This window comes from Epinephelus lanceolatus, chromosome 6 (genome assembly GCF_041903045.1).
Source record: "Epinephelus lanceolatus isolate andai-2023 chromosome 6, ASM4190304v1, whole genome shotgun sequence".
In the NCBI taxonomy this organism is placed as follows: Eukaryota; Metazoa; Chordata; class Actinopteri; order Perciformes; family Serranidae; genus Epinephelus; species Epinephelus lanceolatus.
This window is the reverse complement of record NC_135739.1, coordinates 6,940,608-6,952,736: the sequence shown is the minus strand read 5'-3', so window position 1 is coordinate 6,952,736 and position 12,129 is coordinate 6,940,608. Positions and strand designations below refer to the sequence as shown.

General features: G+C 41.9%; 1 protein-coding gene across 5 annotated transcripts in view; it reads right to left on the bottom strand.

Annotated features, from left to right (window-relative positions):
* Nucleotides 1–12,129, bottom strand: part of LOC117254401 (AP-1 complex subunit sigma-2) — a 52,142-nt gene that overhangs the window by 26,940 nt on the left and 13,073 nt on the right. Inside the window, exons 6-7 of one of the 5 annotated variants that reach the window (XM_033622698.2) lie at nucleotides 7,573–7,635; nucleotides 2,406–4,323 (exon numbers count right to left, since the gene is read on the bottom strand). The exons of 2 other annotated variants lie outside the window; for them this stretch is intronic. In XM_033622698.2, coding sequence (XP_033478589.1) covers nucleotides 7,583–7,635 — 53 coding nt within the window. In that variant the 3' untranslated portion in view covers nucleotides 2,406–4,323; nucleotides 7,573–7,582. Of the gene's footprint in view, nucleotides 1–2,405; nucleotides 4,324–7,572; nucleotides 7,636–11,172; nucleotides 11,248–12,129 lie in introns of those variants that run through there. 2 more of the 5 variants (XM_033622702.2, XM_033622705.2) reach the window with 2 other exon arrangements.

The following is a 12,129-nucleotide window of genomic DNA, read 5'->3' as shown; positions in this document are numbered from 1 at the left end:
TGCATATATTCTAAACCTCATTTGAAGAAAAAAAGCATCGCGGAGCGTTGTTCCTGTGGGCTACAGCAACACTACAGGCCCGTTTCCACTGAAGAAGTTCCTGGTACTATTTGGGGGGCAGGAACTACTACAAGAACGTCCTCTCGCTCGGCCCTCTCAACCGCCGTGTCTCCACTGAGAGAGCGGAGTAGGAGGAAGGTTCCTGTAAAGTTACCTGGCTCTGTATGTGACGTAATGGTTGCGCGACCATTTTGACCGGGGCAACGTAGGGGCGTAGGGATGCCGTTAGCCATCCGTGAAAATTTTTTTTTTCCCAGTGGATGTCTTAGTTACAACATGATTGAGCTAACTGGAGTAGTTTCATGTTGTATCCGACAACGGGAGGCTTTTATCAGATGACGTCCTGATGTTAACTTTGCTGCTGCTGTTAGCTGTCCCTGTCAGCTGATGCTTTCTAGACATCGTGATTTCCCAAAACTGAATACATACCACACATAGCAACACAAAACGGTGGAGACACGCACCAACGGCCCCGGCCCCGTAAAATTACCCTGAAGTTCCTGCGGTGGAAACGGGCCTTAAACCCATGAGCTTGCCTGAAAAGGACTAAATGTACAAATACGCTATTTTTAAATATCCCATGGAGAGAGAGACTCACTGCAGCCTGTTCTATTTTGTTCTAAAAACGTGCAGCCTCGTTCTGTGGACAATAAACGAGGTGCAGACTGATAAAGTAGGAAATACAGTGAGTGCTGGACGGAGCAGTGAGTGACAACAACCCTGCCCACATTTAAGGGTACTGTTTGCAGTGGAAACAGTAGGGTCTAGGTACCATGTCTTAAGGGTTACTTTTGGTTCCAAAGGTACCATACCGAAAGTGTTTGGCGGAAACGGGGCTAAAGGCTCGCAGCTATGGTTTCAAGTTCATGTTTATGTAGCTAACATCCGCCTCACTCCCCACCGTTATAGACCACCTCATCGAAAGGAGAGCGGGCCGCTGTTCTGGAGACGAATCCCCAGTCAGCAGCTGCAGCGACTAATCCAGCCAGTGCAAACCCCAGCTCAAGGGGAACGGACAGCCCCAACTCTACACCAGATCAGCAAACTTTCTGTTGCTGCCATTACATTAGACAGGTTAGACCCCGCGTTGCTGCAAGCCACCCGCCCATGTGACACCCGAGGATGAGGGGTTTGCACTGGCCGAATTTGATACACTATAGGCGCTGACTTAGGTCAGTCTGCAGAGCTGCTGCCAGGAAGCAGTCCACAGCGGTGAGGAGCAAGGCGGAGGGACCATGGGATGGCTCGCAGCTAATCCTTGTCTCCTTTGTGGTCTGATAAACAGGAAGAGAGAGCAGATCGCAGAGGGACTGAGCAAATGAGCTGCGTGCAACTACACAATATAAATAATATATAAATCAGCGTATGGGAAACACTGTATGAAGCGCGTGCATGTGCCTGTGCACATTTGCTGCTTAGGACAGAGAGAGGAGAGGGCTGCAGGAGGAGGGTGTGTTTTCAAAGGAAGATTTCTACCTACCCCAGCTTTAATTCTACTACAGAAACCTACCTCGAGAGTAGGATCTTCACTATCTATTTAAACGGTAAATAATCAGGAGCTATAAATAATTTAAAACTCTTAAAAATCATTTAAAATATTGAAAAGCTATTAGAACTTCTAGTGTGTGCTGTGGTCTGAACTAGATTTGTTCTGATTAATAAAACATTATAACAACTCCTACAAATCAAAGCAAGGACAATACCTAAAATTCAAACACATATGATATGAAGTGAGAAGACAAACACAAAACTGTACCAACGAATACACAAGAGACACCATAAAGACCAGTAACTGACTGGATGAACACCTCTTGGACATAATAAACACTTCAGTGTGAATGTGACGGTCTTCAATTCTGTGTTGAAATGACATCAGAATTCAGATGATCATATTCTGTGATCTGGTCTTCAAATATTTCTTTACAGAGAGTTTGTTTACACTCAAATCAAATGCCTTTAAGATGTACTGAGCACTTCAACACAGTCAGACACACGTGTGCACCACAGGGGGCAGACTTTCCCCACAAATTCTGAGTGACAACAGCACAGAGAAACAGAAGAATAAATGGGGATGCTGTGGAGAACAGATCCATCATGAGTGGATCATTTTGTAATGATCTGTGTTGTGTAACTTCAGTGTGATAAATGTGACCATCAGTCAGATGCCACCCTGATCCAATTCTGTAGATTTTCTTTCAACCAAAAACTACAGCAGCTGAATTCGACTGGTTTTAAAGGTGCTATTGATAACATTAATGTTTATTACTAAAATGAATGTTGTTGTAGATGTTGTCATTACTGTTTGCCCTGCATCATCTCTCTCTCTCTCTCTCTCTCTCTCTCTCTGTCTCATTGTGTCATACAGATTACTGTTAATTTATCATGTTGATCTGTTCTCAACGACATCTATTGCACGTCTGTTCGTCCTGGAAGAGGGATCCCTCCTCAGTTGCTCTTCCTGAGGTTTCTACCAGTTCTTCCCCATTAAAGGGTATTTGGGGAGTTTTCCCTTATCCGCTGTGAGGGTCAAACAACAGAGGGATGTCGTATGCTGTAAAACCCTCTGAGGCAAATTGGGATTTGTGTTATTGGGCTTTATTAATAAAATTAAATTGAATTGAACACCGAGATACCACATGATACCAACGCTGTTATATTACTGGTTCAAAGCCTTGTTAGACATAGTAACCAAAGGTCAGACATTTTACACAAATAGAAAGAAAACATTAATTTTGGACTCAATGAAATTTTTAAAATGATGAATTCACAGCATATTTCTTTCTTTCAGAAAAGACATAATTTTAGCCTGCACATAAAAACTGTAGATGTATTATTTATTAAAACTGATTCATCTACATAAAAATGTTATCAATAAAACCTTTAAATAATAATTAGTATATCAGCTGCAAATTTCCAAAAATATTAGTAAACACAAACAACTGTCTTCAAAATCCAAAAACTAGAGTGTTAAAACTCTAATTTGTGATGTCACAAGGTATAAAGTCTGCCACTGCTCCATGGTGAAAGATGTTCCAGATGACACTGAAGCTAGAAACATGACACACGTGTCACGTGCCGCCCCAGCACACACTGAACACATTGCGCCGCAGCTCGTTAACATACAAGCACACAAAGTTACTACTACTGTAACTCCTCCACGTCTGCGTTAGCTTAAAATCATGTGTGGAGAGCCCCTAATTAAAGTTAATCTTTCACCCAATATATCTTTTTGCCTTTATAATGTCTGGATTGTGGGTTGTTGAGCTCAACCTCAACCACAAGTCTCTCCTCATCTATGTTTCGTCACACACGAGACACAGCAACAGCAACAGAGTTCTCTTTATGCATCAATGGTGAGGAGAGGAGTCGAGCTGCCATAGGAGCAGAGAAGAAGAGGTGCAATGGGAGCTGGTATATACAAGCAGAGAGCGACTGGGGGGAGGGGTGCATTTAATTCTCAGGGTAGCAAGGACAGTGGCATGAAGTGCCGTACAGCATTACATCCAGATGTGCATCCAGCAGCCGCTGGTGTGGGGGCTTATGTTTTGACACACAGCGTTCACCGCCGGTGTGATATAAAAAAGAAAACAAATATTCAGTGGGTCCACAAAATCAGTCTCTTGTTCATCGTTTATGGAGCAGCTCCAGACTTTATACTTGATGACATCACAAGTTTAAGACTCACTTCTCTGGTTTCTGGCTTTGAGAGAATCGCTCACATTCATAGGTGGCAGTCCCCTTTAAAGCTGTACTTCCCTTCACTGATGAAGGTTTAACACGCTGAAGAAAATCTAGTAAGTGGATCTTTCTCTTGGTTCATGATGGCACTTGCTGTTTTACAGTGAATAATAAAGAGAGGTGTTCAACTATTGCAATGAAACCAATAATAAGTGGATGAATGACAGGCATGTACCAATATGTCACCACACAACACATTACATTATTATTAATAAACACACTGATGAGTAACTTCTCTAAGTGTTATCATCATTTACTGTAGTTTTAAATTAACACTGTGACAATATCGTATCATGACTGTCATGTATGGTGAACAGCTGAACAGTGAGCTGAGAATATTTTAACACCCCCCAAACCACATGGCAATAACAGATGCTCAGAGGGCAGAGAGCAAGGTGCCAGGCACTGAGGAGCTCAGCATGCAGGGTGGATAGCAGCAGCAGCAGCAGCAGCAGCAGCAGCAGCAGCAGCAGCAGCGATGGCAGCCAATCAGTACACAGGCACATTAAAGTACTCATGACGGGGCTGGGGGAGAGAAACGCACACAGCTTACAACACTGAGGTCATAACAGCCACCTCATACAGACACTTCATTCACAGGACATGCAGGAGACAGTACAGCAGGCTTTAGACAAACTACTCTCACCGCCGTTACGCCACTATCTATCACAGGAATTGTCCCTTTTATTTTCTAGGAAGTGCACTTTTTTGCTTTCTTGCTGAGAAATCAGAAGATAGATGTCAAACCAAATGTCAAACCCTTCCATTATGGTGCCCCTTAAAGGGATAGCTTAGGGATTTTTGAAACAGGGTTATATGAGGTACTCATACATAGTCAGTGGAGAATTTGGAGAAGCAGACTGGAAAGCAAAATGTATATTAGCCATATTTAGAACATTTTGACTGCTTTACCTTGCTGTTAGACAAACAAAGCTGTTGCTATGCTCTCTTCAAAGCCACCAGACTCCATTGAGAAAAACAGTAATTTTAGCTTGCTGAATGCAGGAGCTGCTGGTCTACCGCTAGTCTCACTCACCAGACCTTTCTCAAGAAAAGAAAGGTCTCGCTGGGCCGACTCTCACTTTAAGATTGGAGAAAAAAACGCCCCGGCTGCTTGTATTTCTTTCAACCAATCACAATCGTTCTGGGCGGTGCCACAGCAACGGTGCACCTTCAAAAATATTGCCGGGGGGAAACAGGTTTTGGTGTAACACACCCACAAAAATATCGCCTATACAGGACGCGAACCATGGCAGAAAAATGGCTACATCCCCGCAAGATCAAACACCACAAAAGTTAGTAAAGGACATGTTGAAAACTGCAACCGGAGGTGGTAGGGCGGGACTTCAGCGGGTGGCTTGTTCCGCCCAATGAGAGGCTGATCTATGCAGCGAACTTCCGCCCACTCAGACTAGTCTACCGCTGCCTCGATCGGTTTGATTTTGTTATTATGGGACTTTGGTGTTTTTAAGGTTTAATTCAGATTCAACAAAGTTCCACGACAACACAAACAAATCAACCAATCAAAGCAGCAGCAGACCAGCAGCTCCTGTGTTCTGTGAGGTAAAATTACTTTTTTTGTCAATGGAGTCTGGCTTTAAAGAGAGCAATATGACAGCTTCAGTTCCCCATCGGAGAAGGCTGTCAGACTGTAAAGTGAAGTGGTCAAAAAATTTTAAATATAGTGTACGCTTAAATTGTTACTGATTTTTTTAGGTGGCTAAAATTAGGCCCCCATGAAGTGCAGCAGGCTTTGAAGCCAATATAACATTATGACCAAACTGTGGAAAGTCCAGGGTCCATCACCTCAAAGAGGGCTTTTCCACATAGAATTACATTGTGAAAAAGACATCTCTAAATCTGTGGATTAATTTTTTTTAACGTCGGTCCAATAACATTTGGAAAGCCTACAAGAGCTGCAGGATTAAATCACTTTTATCCCCATTCAAGTTAGCGGAGGGCTAAACCAGAAGTTAGCCACTCGGGCAGTGGAAGTTAGCCGCCCTGCCAGTAAAAATTTCTAGTGTGCTTGCTCTATGGGCCCAACAATGCGAAAAATCTGGATAATTGTACACATGGAAGTCAAACTTTTTTGGCTTCATGTATCACAGAGCAACTTTTAAAAATGGCAAAGTATTTCAGATGTCCCTCTCCCCAGCAACGCTTTCCAGCTCCTCCTGGGGAATCCCGAGGCGTTCCCAGGCCAGATGAGATACATAATCCCTCCAGCGTGTTCTGGGTCTGCCCCCGGGCCTCCTACCAGTTGGACGTGCCCGAAACACCTCTAAACACCCGAGTTCTTTACACGTCCATGGTTAACATACATTTTGCTGCTGCCTCTTTCCATAGCAGTACATTGGTAACTGCTGTGGATGGGGACAGCAGCAAAACAATTCTTCAGCCACCTATTAAAATCAGTTAGAGTTTAAGTGTATGCTATCTATGCTCTCGTCAAAGCCACTAGAATCCATTGACAAAAACAGTAATTTTACCTTGCACAACACGGAGCTGCTGGTCTACTGCTGCCTCGATCAGCTAGTGTGTTTGTTTGTATGACTTCAGTGAATCCAAACTAATGTAAAAAGTGGGTCATGGGTCCATTCTGAATGGACCGCAAGTGACTTGCAAACATGTCAAGTTTGTAAAAAACACAGTTTGGAAGTACAGTGAATCCCGGCACGGAGCTTTTATTTTGAAGTGCTGTTTTGACACCTACCTAACTAAGACAGCAAACCAGCTTGATGACACGGCCAAATGCAAATATGACGCTGAATAAATTAAACTGCATGGACCTTAAACTAATGACTAAGGAGAAATCTGGACCCTGTGGCTGGACCAGTTGGGTACCACTGATTTAAAACACCAAATTCACACAATAACACAAACAAACTAACTGATGGAGGCAGCAGTAGACCAAGAACTCCTGTATTCAGCGGTGTTAAATTTCTGTTTTTCTCAGTTAAGTCTGGCTTTGAAAGGAGCAATAAAACTGCATCAGTTTCCCGCTACAAAGAGCTGTCTGACAGCAAGGTAAAGCTGTGAATAAAATCCAAATATATCGTACACTCACAACGATGTAGCTCTTTTCGGTGGCTAAAATATATTTTGCTGCTGCTCCCGTCCACAACAGTGGTGCCCCTGCCTGCTACTCTGCACTGTGGAGCATGCCGACTGACATCTACTGTAGGTAATACACTGCGTATGAATAAGTACCTCATACAACCCCACTTCAAAAATTCCAAACTGTCCTTTTACTTTTCCCACCAAGCAAAAGTCAAACAAACTCGCAGGTTTTTATGTCTCTTGACTAAACTTTGAGCTTTGCCTAATTTAGCTCACATCCCAAAATAAATAAATATAAAATTCACCTCACTTCTCGAACAATTAGAAACTAACAGATATGAAAACACTTTGAACAGTGTGTCGTTTCATTTTCACTTCTTGTTAAATGTATCTGAGAACACAGACAAAATGTCACTTAACCAAACTGCTGAGATGTAATAAGAACATACATATAAAACATTTGGTGGAGGACAGTGTCAATGAAATGTTACACATACATGGAAAACAAAGACAAACACACTAACACAGACTTTGTTTTCATCACAAACATGTATCGTCGGCTGTGGAGAGACTAGCTAGTGACACGAGACCAGGAACACTGTCTGAGCCAACAGGAACTGAGCTACACACAGACTGATAAATACAGTTAAGAGACTGACAAGAGGGCTCTAGCGGATGGACGGCCTACATCCACAGACACAGAGTATTCACCTCAGCAGGCCTAATTCTGGAAAAGACCAGAGGACTCAGAGACCATATTTGGGACCATCACACCTGTGAGGCAAACATTTTTTATAAGGACACAAATAAACAGAACACTGGAGAATCTCTGAGGAACCTACAGCATCTACACATCTGCAGCACGTGTTCAGGGAACAGGAGGTTAACCGTGCACCACCACAATAACAATGCTCTCTTCATGGGGGACGTCTCTGCTCAATTTATCTCTGATGTCTCACATGCAGAGTCGAGCTGAGCAGGAAATCTTCTGAGGCATCATTATTCCAAAAGAAGATCTGCTTGCTGGCACCGAAGTAATGACCAGCTCCTGAGAAATGTTTCATTAAAGGCTTATTAAAATAACTTCAACCAAATCCCCTGTGGTATGTTTTCCACGTAATTACGGCACCGTGCACTCACTAAAGCCGGAGGCACTCATTCCAAATGTGCCCCAACTTAACCCCGGCATTACTGTCACTTACTTATATGTGCAGTATGTTGAGATTTTTTACAAGGATGGCATTTTTTCTTTAATTATGAAAATTAGAAACCATGTGCTTGTTTGTCCATCAATTACACAAACACCTTACACAGAGCTTGTTTAGAATTTAGGAAAACATGATAAGAATCTAGATCTCGTTATTGTGCCCTGGTGTTTTAAAAATTAAAAAATGTAGCCTCATTACAATATTGTTTTTCTGTGTCACCTGCAGCAAGTAGCAGAGGCATTTTTGAATTTTATCTGATCGCTCTTCTGATTATAAAATGACCACGATGAGGACGCACCACAATAATAAGTCATTTCCATTAAGCTCTTTTCTTTGTATTCTGGCTGGTGATATTCTTTTCATTTTTTATTTTTGTCAACAAATTCAATGAAGAGACCAAAACCAAAAATGAACTGATTTAAACAACCAGTGTTGTGCATGCAGCCAAACCCTGGTATATGTTATTCCTTTGTGCCATAGAGTTTCACTGTTGTCCCAAAACTATTAAAAGGCAGCCACAGCATAATACTGGCTGACATGATCCTTTCTTACCATGAACATGAGCACCAAATGTGCATTAGTCCACAGCTGAAAAGAGTCCCCAACAAGTGCATTATTTACTCTTCTTTGAGTAATGTGTGCTTAAAAACTACAGCAGCCAGCTGTTTTGGAAAAAAATAAACCAATATGTTTGTGACCCATTTTAAAGGGGAACTATTATGCTCATTTTAAGGTTGTATTTTTGGTTTCTACTAGACAGGGTTGCAACTGTATGAGTTTTTCATGGTATGATAACGGTCTCAGAAAATATCGCTGTTTTACTGTATTACAGAATTTACATTATCATCAGTCAGAATGATCCTTAAAGAAATGAAAATGAAAGAGTTATTTTTGGTAGCAGCGGCTCGGCTCTCTCTTGGTTTGTGTATTTCTTAGCTCTGTTAAGCGAGACAGTAGCTCATATCAGTTATGATCGTTCACAGTTGTTATCGATCCATGAACATCGTACTGTCTGCAAAACTGATACAACTTTGCTACCGCCGGACATTCTCCGACCCCAGAGACTCTCGGACTAGCCACCACACCAGTGAAGCGGTATGGTGGATATGCTGTGGAAAGGATTACTTTTTCCCTTCGTCTTCAGAAAAATGTGTTCGTTAAATACTGGGCCAAGAGGGTGAAATATGTACGGCCTGATTGTTTCGAGGTATTATAGAGAAGACTCTATGGTGTTTATTTTAGCAAATCTCACTGCGATTCTTTTTTTTCCCTCTCAAGTCTCCCCGACATATAAAATTAAGCACAAAAAGTAAGGAAAGTTAAACTGTTGGAAAGCCTGTTTATTTCCCTTTTAAATGGTGCCACATTTGTAAGGAACATGCATTTGTGGGATGAGCAGCAGAGCTGAGTATGTGGGTTGCACCCATGAAAAATTTGCCAAATCTTCTCTGCCAATGCCAAACAGCTTTTTTTGCTACTGACTCTTTTGAGCTTCTGGTACCCCCAGGTGCTGACAGTCAGGTACCTGATTGGTACCTCATTGGAGGCAATCTCAATGCAGACATATCGAGATGGAATTCTGCAACCAGTGGCAATCCCATATCTCCACAGTCTGGGACCTAACCTCCAAGATGACAACGCTTGCCCCACAGAGCAGGGTTTATCAGAGACTACCTCCAGAATTTGGGAGTGGAGAGGATGGTATGGCCTGCCAGCAGTCCTGACCTCAACCCCATTGAACACTTGTGGGATCAGCTTGGGCATGCTGTTTGTGCCAGAGTGACCAACACAACCACACTGGCTGACTTGCAGGTTGACAAATGCTGGTTGAAGAATGGGATGCCATCCCACAGCAGTGTGTGACCAGGCTGGTGACCAGCATGAGGAGGAGGTGCCAGGCTGTTGTGGCTGCGTATTGTTCTTCCACGCGCTAGTGAGGCTCCTGTTTGTTAAATTAATAAATTGTTAAATTGCCAATACGTCTTGTTTCTTCAGACATCAATCATCCAATCCACCAAACAAGAGTCAACAGCAAAAAAAGCGGTTTGGCATTGGCAGAGAAAATTTAGCAAATCTCTCATGGGTGCAACCCACATACTCAGCTCTGCTGCTCATCCCACAAATGCATGTTCCTTAAAAATGTGGCACCAAGGGAAATAAACAGGCTTCCCAACGGTATAAGATTTATTGCCAAGAAGCATTGTTACAACAAAGAAATAATCTACCAAACACAAATTTCCTTACCTTTTGTGCTTAGTTCATTTCATGGCGCTCATATGTACACTATATCTCTCCCAAAATGAACAGTTTCTAAATCATGAAAAAATCTGAACAGCAAGGGAAATTATTTTGCTTCTCATGATTTAAATTTTGTTGTATAAACTGCTGTTGATAAAATAAAATACAATAAAAACAGTAGGAACAAATAAGTTTGAGGCTGAGTGCAACAGACAAAATGAAGTTATATACATTGTTGGTTTCTGTCTTTACATAGTCTTTGTTGAATGTAAGACAAAATGTAAAATAACACTGCCCTTATCCTTTAATATCTTAATATTTGAAGAGGTAGCAAAATTTTGGAACAATGGAATGAACATTAATAAATGTTAAATACTACGGTTAAATGTCATTGTTTAGAAATATGTTTCCACCATTTCAACTACAAACACACAGAATCATTAATCTGCATTTTCATTCAGTGCTGTTAGTAAAACGACAGACTAGTCTTCACACAGGCAGCATAAAGCTCTTTTAAACATCCATTATCAAGAGAGGCAATATGAATTTGAAATGTGTTTTTAATAGAAAACATTTTAAAAATCACAAGTTGCTTGCATGAAATTAGAAATTCAAATTAATCTCTCTGCTACAGTCACATCCAAATGGCAGAGTGTTGGATTATGCCGCCTGTTAGTGAAACTGAGTGTGTTCAGACATGTTCTAAACTTTCAAGTTTGAGCTCATGCCTGTTGTAACCCTCACTCTCTGTCAGGAGTTATTAGACAGTCACACTGACAGAAGTGCATGCAGGTGGAAATCCACAGCACGCAGAACTGGAAACCCATGCTGACTGACTGACTGACTGCACCAGTCTCGTAGTTACCATATGCCTGGACGGACTCTATGCTCGTTACAAGACCTCCTCATTTGGCAAACTTCCCCAGTCTTCACTCTGGCTCTATAAATACAGGGTACACGTGGATTGGCACTCTTGAGGTTTCCACCCTGTTTCTTCCAAAGTGACAGTATCATCTAAAAGGTTTCAGACAGCTCCTCACTTCATAACTGCTCACACTCAGAAGGAAAACGCCGACATTAGGAACTTACCATAAGCCTTTTAGGATCACAGTACAGTATGTTCTCTACAGTCGAGCTACCTGATGGTGCTGCTGACTGTAAATCAATGAGCAGCGCTGCAGTTTGTCCTCAGGGATTAAAGACTTGGCCGGGCTGCAGCTGCCTCACAGCTAATGGTTGTGGGCCACGGTTGGATTTCCTAATGCTTATTCATTTCATTACTAACTTCAGGACAATTTGTATTCCAAGTTTGTTCGATAACATTTTAAAGTCAGCTGAGTTTGTAAACTTTGGTGTCCTCATGCTTTGCCGTGACCTGGTCTTCTCTTTAATACAGGATGTGCATGTAGCAACATGACAAAGATGATGAATGAAGATGGATCTATCACACAGCAAGAAATGACAAAGGCAAAATACGACTTTTAAGTCCGACATGTACACAAACGGCCAGGCCTTGAGATTTAGTTATTGTAAAAATAAACTCTCTGATGCTATAGAGAGAGGAATGGCATTTTTTGTAGGCTGAGCCAGAGGTTAATATCACCCTGGCTCCCTCGACAAAAAGCCAACAGGATTCTTCCATTGGATTTTGCATTATTACAGAAAATAAGCTCTGTGGGAAACACATACATGTTTTGTTCAGAAAGATAATTTTGAAATGAACACAACTTTTATGATTCCTTTTTAAGTGTTAATGAAATAACCACAAGTAAAAAGCTAACATTAGGCTACAAACAAACTACACCATGGTCACATGACTGAC